Source organism: Brachyistius frenatus, unplaced genomic scaffold (genome assembly GCF_029030835.1).
Source record: "Brachyistius frenatus isolate BFR_SWC_R1_liver_20210118 unplaced genomic scaffold, ASM2903083v1 Contig_127, whole genome shotgun sequence".
Lineage (NCBI taxonomy): Eukaryota > Metazoa > Chordata > Actinopteri > Embiotocidae > Brachyistius > Brachyistius frenatus.
The window spans coordinates 1,080,019-1,094,862 of record NW_027210726.1 but is presented as its reverse complement, the minus strand read 5'-3'; the positions used below and the strand labels follow the sequence as shown (position 1 = coordinate 1,094,862).

Below are 14,844 nucleotides of genomic sequence, written 5' to 3'. Positions count from 1 at the left end.
TAAAACACCTCCGTCCTCCCCTTTATATTCATCCACTCATCTCTTCATGCCACTCTGCTCTCACACATATTCGTCGGCCATCCACGCCATGCTAATTTACGACCAACTGTCACCGCCATTTGGCCTGGTGCCAATTTAATTACCATAGAAGCTAACTATTAACAGCTAGCTGCCAGTGTCGAGTCACACATCATGTCGGTGGTCAGGACGGAGTGTATGAAGCTCGTGTTGGCAGTGACCCAAACTCAGGCAACCAATAAAGATCACTGTTTAACTCAGAAGTAGTTAACTTGAAATTGATTGATTGTTTTCATGGGTAGCGAGTGATGATGTCAGATATAGTAATCAGATTGCATTTAAAGTCGTCGTTATCACTTTAATACAATTATATGTTTTCGTGTTCAAGATGTTCAGCATTTTATTCCAAGACGGTGTCAAAGTTCCCATTTTGTTTTTGACTCTAATTATACTAAATCAGTGTAATTACTTTGTTTGTTCTTCTCCTAATTACCAAACAGAGATAACCCGTGTCTAATCTGGATTTTCAAATTAAAAGTCTGCCAAATGAGATTCAGAGTTCAGTTGAAAGTAATTCAAGCGCCGTACCATGTCACCCAAAAGTTTGTGGACAAAGAAAAAAATCCAGACATGCAGCCATTATTTTATGAGCCTGGCTTTGTGTTTGGGGCCCTCTTGCTGTAACAGGAAGGAGACAAATATAAACCGTCACCACAAACATAGAAACACCCTCATTTGTTGAATTAAGGTTTGTGTAAATGGAACTAACCTGTTTGGTTCAGCGCAGATTGTTTTGCTTGTAGTTTTTCTTCTGTTTGCTGATAATCAACCGTTGGTGCTGTTTGTGGTGTGGAAGCAAAACACACAAACTGCAGGATTTTGTGAGAGTGGATTGGAGATTTTTTAGCTCACATTCACAAGCTGAACTATCAGCTCCTTATTAAGAAATGGACATAACAGTTCTTTTCATCCAGTCTCTTCTTCTTCTGAGGTACAGTTTGACCGACAATGCCCACAATCAGTCATCAGTACCTTCTGATTGGGCACCATTTATAAAAGGAAGGATAATTAATGTTGAGAACATCTTATGGGTGGCCAGGTTTGTATAAATCCTCTTCCAGCACGACACATTGCTGGTTTTAATCTATGAGGGAGTTCCCCTCCAATGGACTGTCTGACTGATAATCATTTATGAACTCATGGAAAGAGTTTGATTAGAACTGTAGAAAGAGGATATTTTAAACTATTTTATTCTCAGTGTAAATTAATGTTTTGGTAGTAACATGGTGTTTCTATTCAGAAATAGGAAGTTGTAGACATTGGTAAACCATAAATAAATAGTTTCACACTTTCTAATAATCCATCAGATGTACTTTTATACATGCTTGTAAGCCAAAGGGTCTCCTCAGTTTCCAAGGAGGCGTTGAGCTGCAGTTATAAATGTTCATAAATATGGGTTCTATAGTCCATCCAGTCTGCTGTTGTAAACATTAAAACGCACTTTATAAATGCAAATATCCTGCAGAAGACAAGAGGTGAAACAATCCATTGGAAGGGTCTCCCTGATAAACTGAAACAAAACAAAACAACAAAAACAAAAACAACAAAAAATGGAGGAGGCATGCTGGAGGAGGATTTTTTTTTCATATCCTGGCAACCCAAAGAAGTTGTTCTTATCAATGGATGATAGCTAATCTTTTATAAATGAGTAAATGGTGCATTCACCACAAAATTAAAAAAAAAAATCCATTAATTACAGCTTATAAAGTCTATATAAATGGTGCCCGATCAGAAAGATACCGTTATTTCTTGACAATGGTTGATGTGGCCGAGTCCAGACTCAATCTACATGTGTGAGAGGGGCCCCACACAAACCATGACTGCTCCACACCAGAAGTACGCATAGTATTCAGTGAGGGATTTACAGCATACAGAGTAGTGATCATGGTTATACTAACTGGGCTGAACACTATGTAAGAGTTGTAATCAGATCCAGTTTTAAAGATATAGGTCACATAAATGACATCAAAACACTCCAAAAAATGTTTTACGGAGTCCAGCGTTACAATCATACAAATATATTAGTTTGTTTTATTCAATTATATCCAATAATACGTCTCCCTTGACTTTGTGTAAGTTATTATAGAAATAAATACAGATCATATTGCAAATGCAGAGACAAGATTTTGGGATAGTAGGAGTGTTGAGGGGAAGGGGGGGGGGGTTATGGGGTTTAAAGGGGTCAAAGAGTAAATACTGGGGTAAAGACTGTTTCTTTGAAGGTGTCCAGTAAATGATTGGCGCATGCATGCTTGAATTCCCGCCCATCTGCGATCCTCTACCTCAACCCAGGAGTTTGAGTCTGCATGTCCCAGGCCTCCCTGCAGTCCTTCTCAGCTCCTTCCTCCCAGTGATCCACGGGTTTGAATGGCGAATAGTAGTCGTGTTATTCCACCTTGCCAGCAACAGGGGGCGTTACTGCACCCCAACCACATTTGCATGGATATATTTATATATAGGGATATATAGATATATATATATTTTTTTTTTTTGCCCCATTTGAATACAAAAATAGTGTAATTGTGGCTTTGATAACTGGAAGACTGAAGCACTCTTTTTGCATTTGGAAGACAAGAAGGAAAGTAAGATTATCGGGATTTCCTTAAAATTTTTCTGGAAGACTCACAAGAAGTTGGATCGTCCATGCACTACAAAGAAAAGAAAATTGGGAAAGAAAAAAAAAATCCCTCAAGGATTGATCACACACACACACACACACACACACACACACACACACACACACACACACACACACACACACACACACACACACACACACACACACACACACACACACACACACACACACACACACACACACACACATATCGAGGATGCGTTTGTGTGTGTGTGTGTGTGGGTTTGAGGGAGAGACAGACGGTGAATGAGCAGTCCACCTGCTGCCGGTGAGCCAATTAAAATCCCGCTAAGAGATCGAAGGTCGGAAGTCAGTCAAGTCGGTCTGTCATTGACAGGTGGATTCTGGGGGATCAGAAGGAAGAGGTTCGAGAACCTACACTTCTCCTCTCTCGTTTTTTTTTTTTTTTTTGTTCAATGTCCCACAACATGAGAAGAAGAGACACAGATATGCATTTAAACAACAAAAGAAACACAGCAAACCAACGAACACGCATGAACAGAGTTACAATGGATACCAGGGCCACTGATAACCTCAATTCATTTCATTACAATTCACAATTAATTGCACTGAGAAATACCCCCAAAAAAACACAATCCATACTTTCTTCAACTAAATACACTTGGAAAAAAAAAAAAAGGGGGTAAAAATAAAACACACCAGAGAGTTAAAGTCACCAGTAAAACACGGGCGGCGCATTAGCTTGTAAGAGGTGAAGTCCCTCCATGATCTGTTTGTAAAGGTCACCCCATTTAGCCACATCTGCTCTGGCTTGGTGCAGGCTGCTGTGTGTGTGCGTGCAATGCAGATGTGTCCTGGGATTGTGGGTGTGCCTTTGAAAAAAAAAAAAAAAAAAAAAAAAAGATTTTCATATATGATCTTGCATTTTTTTTTTTTTTTTTTTTTAATGAAACAGAAAAAAATAAAAACAAATCAAAAAGAAAAGAAAATCCATCCAAGGAAGGCGTCAGTCTTTTGTCAGGGCACGTGAGCCTGTCTCTTCCTCCCTCTCTTTTTTGTGTTTTCTGCTGCATTGCAGATGTGGTGAAGGGACTCCACCTCGAAGTAACGCACGCACACACACTTAAACAGCTCACGAGCCGGCTCACAAAGAGGGCGAAGTGTTTAGAAAAATAAAAGCTCTAATAAAACACACAGTTGGTTTTCTATATCAATATTAATTCTTCCCTTTTTTTTTCTTTTTTTATCTTCTCTCACATCCTCCCAGATAATGTGGATGCACCTTGTTAATGGAGTTTATTGCTTTCTGCCGAAGGACTCATTGATTTGGCCTCTGATTTATCCTCTATTTTCCTCTCTCCTCTATAGTTGCATACACATAATGGACACAAAGATATTCAGTCACAGTTCCACAACGATTTACACACAAAGACCGAAGCGAGTGCGATGGAGTATCTCCACACACACACGCACACACAAACACAAACAGAAACACACACACACGCACACGTGCTGCCTCCAGGTTAAAGGGAAGTTGTGTTTGCCGTTTGCAAAAAAAAAAAAGGATGGCGGAGAGGAAGTGGAACTTCAAAGGGAAGCTGTGAGGGCACGAGTTAGCTATGACACATGCCCCCCACCCCCCCCTCTCTCTCTCTCTCTGTGTGTGTGTGTGTGTGTGTGTGTGTGTGTGTGTGTGTGTGTGTGTGTGTGTGTGTGTGTGTGTGTGAGTTCTTCACGATCCCGGTTGACCCTTTCTCTCTCTGCAGTTGTAATTCGCTCAGTAAGCAGGGAGGACCCTGACTCGGGAGAAATGGGAGGGAGGGGAGTCCCCGGGGAGAGAGAGGGAGAGAGAGAGAGAGGTGCGTACGTGTGAAGCGTGCAGCTGAATCAGGTATACATCATTTAACTCCTTTCTATAGCCACACATTCACAGGTCTCCCATTCCCTTTCATATACAAAGAAATAGTGATGCCAAGCTCTCCAAAGGTCCACCATTTAACATTTAGGGCTGAATCTGGAGACATTCATCAGCAAGTTAAAAGCAGTAAATTCATGGGGGGGAGGAGGAGGAAGGAGGGAGGAGGGGGTGTCACTAATCAAACATGTGCTCGGATAGACCGCTGCCGAGATAAATGGGAATCTTTACATCCTGTAATTCACGCCGAATCGTTTGAAGTTGAAGCCTGAAGGCTGGAGAGCAGACAGGCTGGAACAGAGAAGCTGATTTCAGGCTTGGCAAAAGAGTCGGGGAGACAGAAAAGACGGGAGGAGAGGAGAGCAAAGCGCACACAAACTGGGATACACACTCATGCAATGCAATCATGCAGATTTCCACTCGCAATAAATGGTTTGGTAATTCTACCTTTCCGCGACGGTTAAATGTGAAATCAATACCACTGCAAAAGGAGCGGATTACACATTTTTCACACTTTCAGATCTTCACCTCCCGTTTGAAATGGTCCAGGAGTAACAGGTAACGCCTCACGGGATTAATCTGATTACTCACGATAATATCTGTTCAGCCTAAAAAAAACCACACACACACACACACACACACACACACACACACACACACACACACACACACACACACACACACACACACACACACACACACACACACACACACACACACACACACACACACACACACACACACACACACACACACACACACACACGTGGCTGAACGCAGAAAATACTTATTCATGGAAAAAAAAAAAATATTGCCACTATTTTCTGAACAGCACGAGGACAGCAATTCAAATAGCAGTCTGCACACGGCAATAAAAAAAAAAACGAATTCATCTGCATATTCTACAGTGAACAGCGATACGGATGACTGATGCAACTTTAAGTGGCTGATAGATCATTTATAATGGACTGGATTTAATTGCTGAACACACGCATATGCACACACGCACGCACGCACACACACACGCACAAACTTGCAGTGTGAGTATCTCGCCAGTGAAGGGAGATATAAATCCATCACTCACGAGATGTCAGCGCTGACTGACACGGGGCCACTGGAAGTGAGAGGAGCCCCTTGATGGATCGGCTTCATAAAATCTTGGCTCTTGTTGCTTTTAAAGTCACGGAGTCAGAGGCGGGAACGAAACGATTGTTGCCCTACAAACACCGCGAACAAATACAACGTCCTCTTATCTAGGCGTGTCACTTCATGTGCTATTTTTTTTTTTATTAAATTTTTTTTTTTGCATCTGGATGGGAAATATACACAAACAGAAAATAATACTGCTTTTATTTTGAAGCTTGAAGGGGCCTCCCAGTGATTTTGCATCGCACTTCCACAACGATGGATGACTCACAAGGGACCGATTTGAAGCAGAACGATCACAATTGAAGCAGCAGAGGTTGAGATAGCCTCACTATAGCTCCGAAAAAAAAGATCCATCATTTCCCATAATGCAACCCGATAAAATCTTACAGCCTTCCTGGCTGATTTTTTATTTGTTTTTATTTTTTTAACCCAACCCCTCCAGTTTGTACTGCAGGTTTTCAGGCTATTGTTAAAATTTAAAAGGGTGTTCAGACAGAACGCAAATTTTAGATGAAATCAAAGTCTGTGAAAAGATGTGCAGGTACAAGTGGATGAATATTCATCCGTGTGAATTTAAAATGGCTTTATTAATGTTGCATTCAAATGATTTTACACTGGCATTATTCTGGCGTGGACGTCGGAGACTGAAGGACAATGTTAAATTCTGAGATCACTAAGAAAGCGGAGCTGCCACGTAAACACACACACAATCATGCACCAACTACGATTTCTAGAGAGCTTGCTGCTAACCAGGATTTGTAGTGCTTTTTGCTGAAGTACCAGAGTGTGTTTGTGATGCACGCGCACAAACACAGGCACAAGCGCGGCTACGTTTTTACTTTTTCTGAGGTTGTGTAACCACTGTTTCTACACTGGCAAGTTTACACACAATGGCCAAGATGCATATTTATATTTCTTTAAATTAAATTAATGACGTGAACAATATAATCCTGCTATTTACAACAGTTGTTCCGGATTACACTTCGAAAGCGTTATTGTCCGATTTCTGCAAATTCTTTCACTGTAAAAGCTTTGTTGAGAAATGAACGGTTTCTGTCTATTGAAATCCTGGAGGACTATTCATTTGAAACCACATACAGGAAGTGTTGAGTTTGTATTCATGCATAACGCAGGAACTTCAACAGGGAAAAAGGTAGTGGATCAAAACGAGGCTTTGAGTTGACATTGTAAATCAGTCAATACACCATAAACGTCAACATGACAACTTTGTCCATTCCGTGTTTTTTATCGTCTCCCTTAGGACATGTGCCTTAGATACTCAAGCACAATTTTTTTTTAAAATGACTTTAAGATTTTCTTCAAACATAAAGGGAACTGTGAACATTTTATTTCCTCAGTTGGAGAACAAAATTGGCGGAGCGTGGTTTGAGTGTGCTCCAGCTGCACTACACCTATGCTAATGCTAATTGCTGCACAGCTGGAGGGGGTGGTGGGGGTAAATGATCACAGACTGGAACTGAAACATCACGATTTGCTTCACTTTCTGTCTGAACACACCAGTACGGAGCTCCATCTGGGCCCGAAGAGAATATTTACAAGTGGTTCACTGGTGCTCATGAAAGGTAAACACACCTGCTCGTGTAAAATCATTGAATGCCCCTTTAACTATACGCTTTTACATGCATGAATTATATACAAATTACTCTCTAATTTCACTTCAAGCAGAAATACCTTCTATCTTTTCCACATCCCTCATCCCTCACTTGAACTTTAGCCCTTTACTCGTCTTCACAGCTCTTTTTCTTTCGAGTCAAAGTCTGATTGAATTCTGAAAACAAAAGTCATGACACATACATCAAAATATATATATTGCAACATAGATTTCCCAGCCCTTTTATGGTCGTAAGTGTCACAAAAGTCCTGTTTGCTGAACCCCTCCTCTCCTCCCATCTAACAGTATGTAGTCTCAGACAGTCTTAAGGCTTCTCCTACAGGCAGGAGCCTCATTTAATTCAACATTTGTGTAATGACTTTGCAAATAATAGTCAAACACTGTGTTCTGGATTTAGCGATCCGCAGGGGGTGGCTGGTCAAACACACCAACCTGGAGGTCTGTTTAATTAACATCTTCAGTGTGAGGTTTTAACAGTAGCTGGTTTTGAATTAATCCAAAAATAATAAAAATAATTATGTACATCCTTTAATTTATTTGTTAAAATATCTTCCTTTCATCCTTCCTTTTCTTCTAAGTCATCACTTATTCACTCGTCCTTCCTTCCTTCCTGCCTCAGTAAACTCTCCTCAGGACAGCACAGGTCCATTTTGTTCATCTCTCAGGTAGCAGATAGCTTTTCTCAGCACTCGCCTCTGTCCTGATCAGGTTATCAGCTATTATTATTTACAAGCACAGGTTCAGGGGGACAGAGGATTATGCATGGAGGGGGAGAAGTGTGTGTAAATGTGTGTGTGTGTTCTGGGAACACTGTTCACATTACCATAATTCCCTCTTAAATATCTATTTGTTCTGCTCATCATCAGTAATTATGCTCCCTAAAAAAAAAAAAACCTCTCTCCTCCCATATTTCCTCTTTGGCTGTTCCTTTTCTCTGCGCGCTGATCATCAATCTCTCCTCGCCTCTACCTCCCCAACACACACGACTCCCTCGCTTCCCACAATACATAAACATTAGGGGGAAACAATTACCCTGCCTGGCATATTGTACAAAGAAAGTTTGATATGAAAAATGATTGCTTTTCGTGTTGAATGGAAACAACAAATGGAAAAGCAGGAAGAAAAAGAAGAAGAAGAAGAAAAAAAAAAGGTGTCCTGAAAGAGAAGGGTGAAATAATAAATATAAAAATTGCTACTGACTTTTTTTCACCAGGAAAGTTTACAAAATAAAAGCTGACAAAAATGTGATCAAAGTGAAAGCTAACACGTGCATCTATACGTTTCCTTTTTTAGAAACATCATTCTTCCTACACTATGTACAACAGCTGTCAGCGTCATTACGACTTTGGTAATCTCTTTTTCCTCTGGAGTAAACAATTACATAATGTAATTATAATCTATGACTCCTTATCATAAAAGTAGCTGCAGAACTTGACAATGAAAGAAGGCTTGAATTCCTCTTTGCATCCAAACCAAAGTGTCCAAGAGAGATTTACTGAATGGTAGTTCATAAGAACACCTTTATAAACAGATCAGCAAAACTCTGCTGGATTCTTTTATCAAAAATAATTTCAAAAGAAAGAAAAAAAAAGAAAAGAAACTAGTGGCTTCTAGGTGAACCTGTAGTTCTGCACACATCCAGTGTTGCACTTTCATAAAGTTTGAACATTTGGGAGCTTTAAAAAAGAGAAAATAGTCAGAATCAATAGAGCAGATGTTCTGACTTTTATTCCCTATTTTTGGGTCCGGTACTGGAGCCTACACTTCCCATAATGGAATTATGCACAGCACCTTCCATTCAACCCTACTATCTTTCAAAGTCAATTCTTCTACCCAACCTGGGGTATGTGGTGCATTTGGATATTTTTAAATAAAGTAATTTATGAAAGAGGACCCTCAGTAATTCACACAACATCTGAAATCCGATTGACTTCGTGGTTAAAAACTACAAGCTTCAAAATGTAGAAAATCACATGGGGGCTCACCAGACCTCCGTAACCATCTCCTCATCTCTGGTTGAAGCTGGTGGCTTGAGGCTACATTAGCAGCTGCTAGCAGAACTCACCTGAAACTCAAACCAAGCAGTCAAATTGCATTGTGGGAGATGTGGGCGCCGGTTTTGAGAAGGTAAAAGTGTAATGCCCAATTCAGTACGACATGTAATTCTTATATTGTACACCGTCTGGTTATGTACGATGTTTTTCAGTGTTGGGAGTTATTTCCAGTAGTTTTTTTTTTTTTATTGTCTTGCAAGGGCAACATCAGCCTCCACCGGGGGAGTTCTGCAGGACTGGGGAGTGAGAGGCCCAGGTGACGGCCTCAGGCAACTTGCATGAAAGCTACAGGGAGAGTGACGGAAATAATAATCACAGGAAATAATATATGTGCATGTGCACAGATGCAGGTTGAAATGCTTTTTCACCACCATTTACTGTTAGTACATCAATTGGACACTCAAAAACAAGAGTATTTTGTAAGTCTCCATACTGGTCTTTTTGAGTGTGAACACACTACATCCGTAAAGCCTGCTTAGAATTAGTGAGCAGGTATGTATTTTGGACACAGCTAGTGTAGCCAGTGGGATAAAATAGCCAGCGATGAATGAAGTTTAAGACAAGTTCTGCACTCGTGTTTCAAATTTGGCAGGTCAAGTCGAGTCGAGACATTACAGAGCTGCTTTCTATGAATCTAAAATGAGTGTCCACTCTACTCCGAAGGTCTTCTCTATCATAGGAGTGCAGCACGAGGAACATTTCTGGCTTGGGGACATCGATGAGGCGGCACCTCATCTGTAGAAAGTAGTTTGTAAAATTCACGATGAGATAGGAGCTCAATTTGGATGCAATAATGAAATAAAAACGTGTTTTCTGTGTATTTTTCCGACAACAATACCGCTCAGAGTGGAGCTGGGTTTGCAGATGCTGTGTCAGCCTCCGGGGTTTGTGCAATGCATGGCCAGCCACAGTGAAAAAAGCTATTGCAGCGCAATCACAAGCAACACAGTCAGGCTCCATCACTACCCCATCTCACTGATGATATCCTCATCATCTCCCAGAACATACTGCGCGCACACACACACACACACACACACACACACACACACACACACACACACACACACACACACACACACACACACACACACACACACACACACACACACACACACACACACGCGCCACTGTCTTGGCACGTATGCGTGCATTCATGAGTGTGTGTGTGTGTTAATGCATGTCACTGTGTTAAGTGCGTTAAGTCGTGAGATCATTTTCTGCGGTCGTCGCTCACGGATGCCGAGGCGATAAAGTGTGTGCATCTCTGCACACGCGTGTGTGTAAATGCCAGTATAATAATGGGTGTGTGTGTGCCTCCGCGGTGGGCTGAGGGAGCTCTTGGCCCCTCATTTAAGGGTCGAAAGATTCTGATCAGCCCCAGACTCCATTAACAGAGCCGGAGAGGACGGGAGGGGTTTTCTTGTGCCGCAGAGTGGAAAATTGAGTCCATGTCACAAACTAATCAATTCGTGCCAAAGGTGAATGAAAGAAGGGAAAACACAAACACACACACACACACACACACACACACACACACACACACACACACACACACACACACACACACACACACACACACACACACACACACACACACAAAAAGGGTATTCAGGCCATCTCATAAAGTTGCTGACACACACAGAAGACGTGGACTGAGCAGATGGCTGCAGAACTTAAAGTCTGCGAGGGTCTCTGTGAAGCTAACATTAGCATTGGAACCCTTCGGGGAAATAAAAACACAACCCATTTGTAAAGAAATGTGCTGCAGAGGGACCGATCTGCCCGATTGCACCCGTTGTGGTCAAACCAGGAAGACTTTGCTCGGATATTTGGTTGGATGCCGCTGATGGAGACTAGAAGGCGCGTGGGGTTTCCTTCCAGCTGGTTAAACACGCTGTGGTGACATGCTGTACAATGCTAGGCCACTGTTCACCTCTCCATGGAGTTATTGCTTTTATATCCCAGGCTCTGCTAGTCACAGAGGGTACTGAATAAGAAGGTGGAGGGCTGGTGTGGATGGGGCTCTGTGAAGGTAAAAAGGGCTTCCCGTTGGCCAGCTCCAGTCTGCCTGGACCTGCTCCTTTTCTCCACAAGTGCCTTGTGGGGTCAGTAGTACAGGCAGCAGGTGGGGGGAGGGGGGGTAGCCCTTCCAACCTTGTTCAGGTGTCCTCTGGTGCCCTTTTGCCCCCAGTCGTCCACCCCCCCAGCCCCCCGTGTCTCTGAGCGCTAGGAGGAGGAGATTTTGGTTTTTGATTGAGGGTCCTTCTTGCCGTTCTGGAGCACAGGCGAGTCACTGGAGGTCTTGGGTGTTTTTCTGGGCGGACTCTGCTCGGCAACGTCATGTAGGGAGGGCTCCCTGTACATGGCCACTGGAGAGGGAGAAGGGAAAGACAGAGTTAAATCACCTGGAAACATAGGCCTACTAAGGATATGACTTCACTTGCCACTGCTTTAGTTAACTGTTTGGAAATGTCTGAACACTGGAGTTTGTAAGTCTAATTCACAGCCTGAAACATTCGGCTCCCCAGATTAATTAATTATTAATTAATTATTGATCCGCAGCGCGTCTCCGCTGCGTCTCTCCCACTGCTGTGGATGATGTGTATAACTACAAGAAAAAAAGATAAAGCCGGAGGAGGCTTGGGCGAAACAAGCGTTGTGTGTTTGAATTCACGAATCAGCTGCTTCCTAACATCAGTTTGCAGTAAGTTTCTCCTGCTGTCAGTCGGCTACAGTTCAGCTGATCAGCAGAATCATACAGCACATTAAATGCAAAATAAAAGAAGAGCAGGCAGAGATCAGATCAGGTGAAAGACTCAATGGAGGAAAACAAAACAAAACAAAACAACAACAACCGAGGAACCTGCTGTAACGTGACGGTAACACACCGGAGCACCGGGTCAGATACCGACACAGAAACGTGGAGCTGCATTTATTTTGTATTGATATTCAGAGGACGTCAGCTGAGTAGGCGGTCTTACAACGCGTCCTGAGGTCGCATTGCGTTTGCGCTGCTAAACGAATGTGGACACGTGCGTTCAAGGCCACCTCCAAATGTGGCCCCGAACAGATCAGACTTTCAAACTTTTTTCTTCTGGAAAAGCTTGGGTGTGTTTCCACCTGTACTTTTCCTGGCCGCCTGTGGTCCGATCGCATATGTCCGGATTGAAATGGCCAAATGAAAATGGGTCAGTGTGTGCTAAATGTGGAAACAGGCAAATGCTTTGCTGACTTGTTCATCAGTCAACTTTACAAGGTACCACTGTATGTGTTTCCTGATGATTCTGCTGACCACAAGTGGCCACAAATCAATTAACTACCCTTTTAATCAATTAATGAATCTCTGCTTTTCCTACTTCTGTGCCTCCCTAAATATTAGAATTAGGATTAGATGCGCATAACTGTTTTTAAAGTGTAAATACAGTAGAAAATGTTGTTTGTTATAGTAAATAATGAAAACAGTCAACATTGTTACAACATTTTGTTTATCCCATGTCTCTACTATTACATATTTATGGTGTAGTATTTTGTTTCAGTGTTAAATACTGGTGGCAATGTTTCAAAAGCTGGCTGCATCTTGACATAGCACTTACAGGTCAGGACAAATTTTACGTTTCCATGTAACACAATGATGACTGATTTTGCAGCAAGTTAACAAGAGCTTAGACATTTCTCCTGCAGCGTAACATAACTGTGATTGGCCCTCGTATAAATATTTTTCTTGGGCCGCTCCTCTCACTCCATTTAGCTTATTTTTGATGCTTCTTGTCCATTCGATGAAGAGCTTCTTGCTAAAAGGTTGAACTGTTGAAAAAAGGACTGTCAGGTTGTCAATGCAAGTTATCACAAAGGACAGGGAGCAATGTCATCGGACAAACACATTAGCATTTCCAAGCATGCCTTTGTCCTCAGTAACTTTGGAGAATAAAGCAAAGCATTGAAAAAGGCCTACGGGGTGGGGGTGGGGGGGGGAGGGGGGTAGAAATAATGTATCGATAGAACGTTTCAATAAAGATACATTTGAAATGGCTATGACTCAAAACCATAACTGTTACACATAAGGTGAAAAGGTGGTATATATACCTATCACAGTCCATTCAAATGTAATTTGTACTGCCAAAGTGTTGTTTTAAAACTGAGTCAAATTATGTGTGCACAAGAGGACTCACCTCAAACTTCTTCCATAGGCCTCTGACAGTTTCTGGGCCCCCGTAGATTGTTTAAATATATGGCCTGTTCTGTCTTTTCAAAAGCTATTTGACATAACACAGACTGATGTGTTTTAGCTACCATGGTTGATGGAGAAAGAAGTGCTACCTATATCTCAGACTTCTTCTGCGGAACATTTAAGCAGGACGAACACAAAATAAAAGCCTCTGAAGCAGCATGTCCAGTATATCTTCATGTGTAGTACCTTCAATAAGTTTAGGCAGGAAGTGAGCAGCTCCCTTGGTCTTCTTCACGCGGTTTCCCTTCATGACTTGCCCGTCCCGGTTGATGCCGATGTACCAGGCCCGCCCCGACTGGGTCTGTCTGTACAGGATGGACGAGTAGGTGACGTAGTAGTTCTCAAAGACACACTCCTTAAACTTACACTCAGGCGTGAAGTGTTCCTGAAAGACACACACACACACACACACACACACACACACACACACACACACACACACACACACACACACACACACACACACACACACACACACACACACACACACACACACACACACACACACACACACACACACACACACATCGGGTCAGAGTAGAAGAATAACACATTTGGAGTGTCTGCCATTTTTTATCTGTTCTATTATTTATATATTTACTCTCCAATTCCACCGGCTCAGCTGGGAATGGGAGGAAATGGGCTCCACATTTCATCGTGACAGGGTTACAGGAGCATCTGGCTGCATCAATGAAGTGCAAACACACACACACACACCAACAAACTGATTCCAACATGTGCACACTTCTGTTTACCACATGGACAAAGTGGTTTGTAAGCCGGGATGTCATAACTCAGCCGGTTGGGTTTACCTGTAACAAACAACAATCAACCGGATCCTTCACCTCCCTCCATAGTGTAACGACCCCGCCGTCGGCCTTCAGCTCACACACAAGCACAGACTTGCAAAGCTCCGCATTAGACAATACGTCAACAAGGGGACATCCCCCGCCCTCCCCCTCTCTCTCTCTCTCTCTCTCTCTCTCTCTCTCTCTCTCTCTCTCTCTCCCTCTCTCTCTCTCGTTACAGCTCGCACATATTCCTTCTCCATCTCATATTCTGCCTCTCCTTCTCCACTTCATTCCCTCCATCCCTCCGTCATTTGGTAACCTTGTCGAGGAACAAACCAATTTGCAGAATTGATTTGGAGCCTTGATGTGACGGGTGAGCAGAAAAAGCCTGAATAAG

At 42.4% G+C, this 14,844-nt stretch overlaps 1 protein-coding gene across 1 annotated transcript in view; it reads right to left on the bottom strand.

Moving 5' to 3' along the window:
- Positions 1 to 11,654: 11,654 nt before the first annotated feature.
- fgf11a (fibroblast growth factor 11a) overlaps positions 11,655 to 14,844 on the bottom strand; it is a 98,469-nt gene continuing 95,279 nt past the window's right edge. Inside the window, exons 5-6 of the mRNA XM_069714167.1 lie at positions 13,843 to 14,041; positions 11,655 to 11,797 (exon numbers count right to left, since the gene is read on the bottom strand). Of these exons, the coding sequence (XP_069570268.1) occupies positions 11,655 to 11,797; positions 13,843 to 14,041 (342 nt within the window). The remainder of the gene's footprint in view (positions 11,798 to 13,842; positions 14,042 to 14,844) is intronic.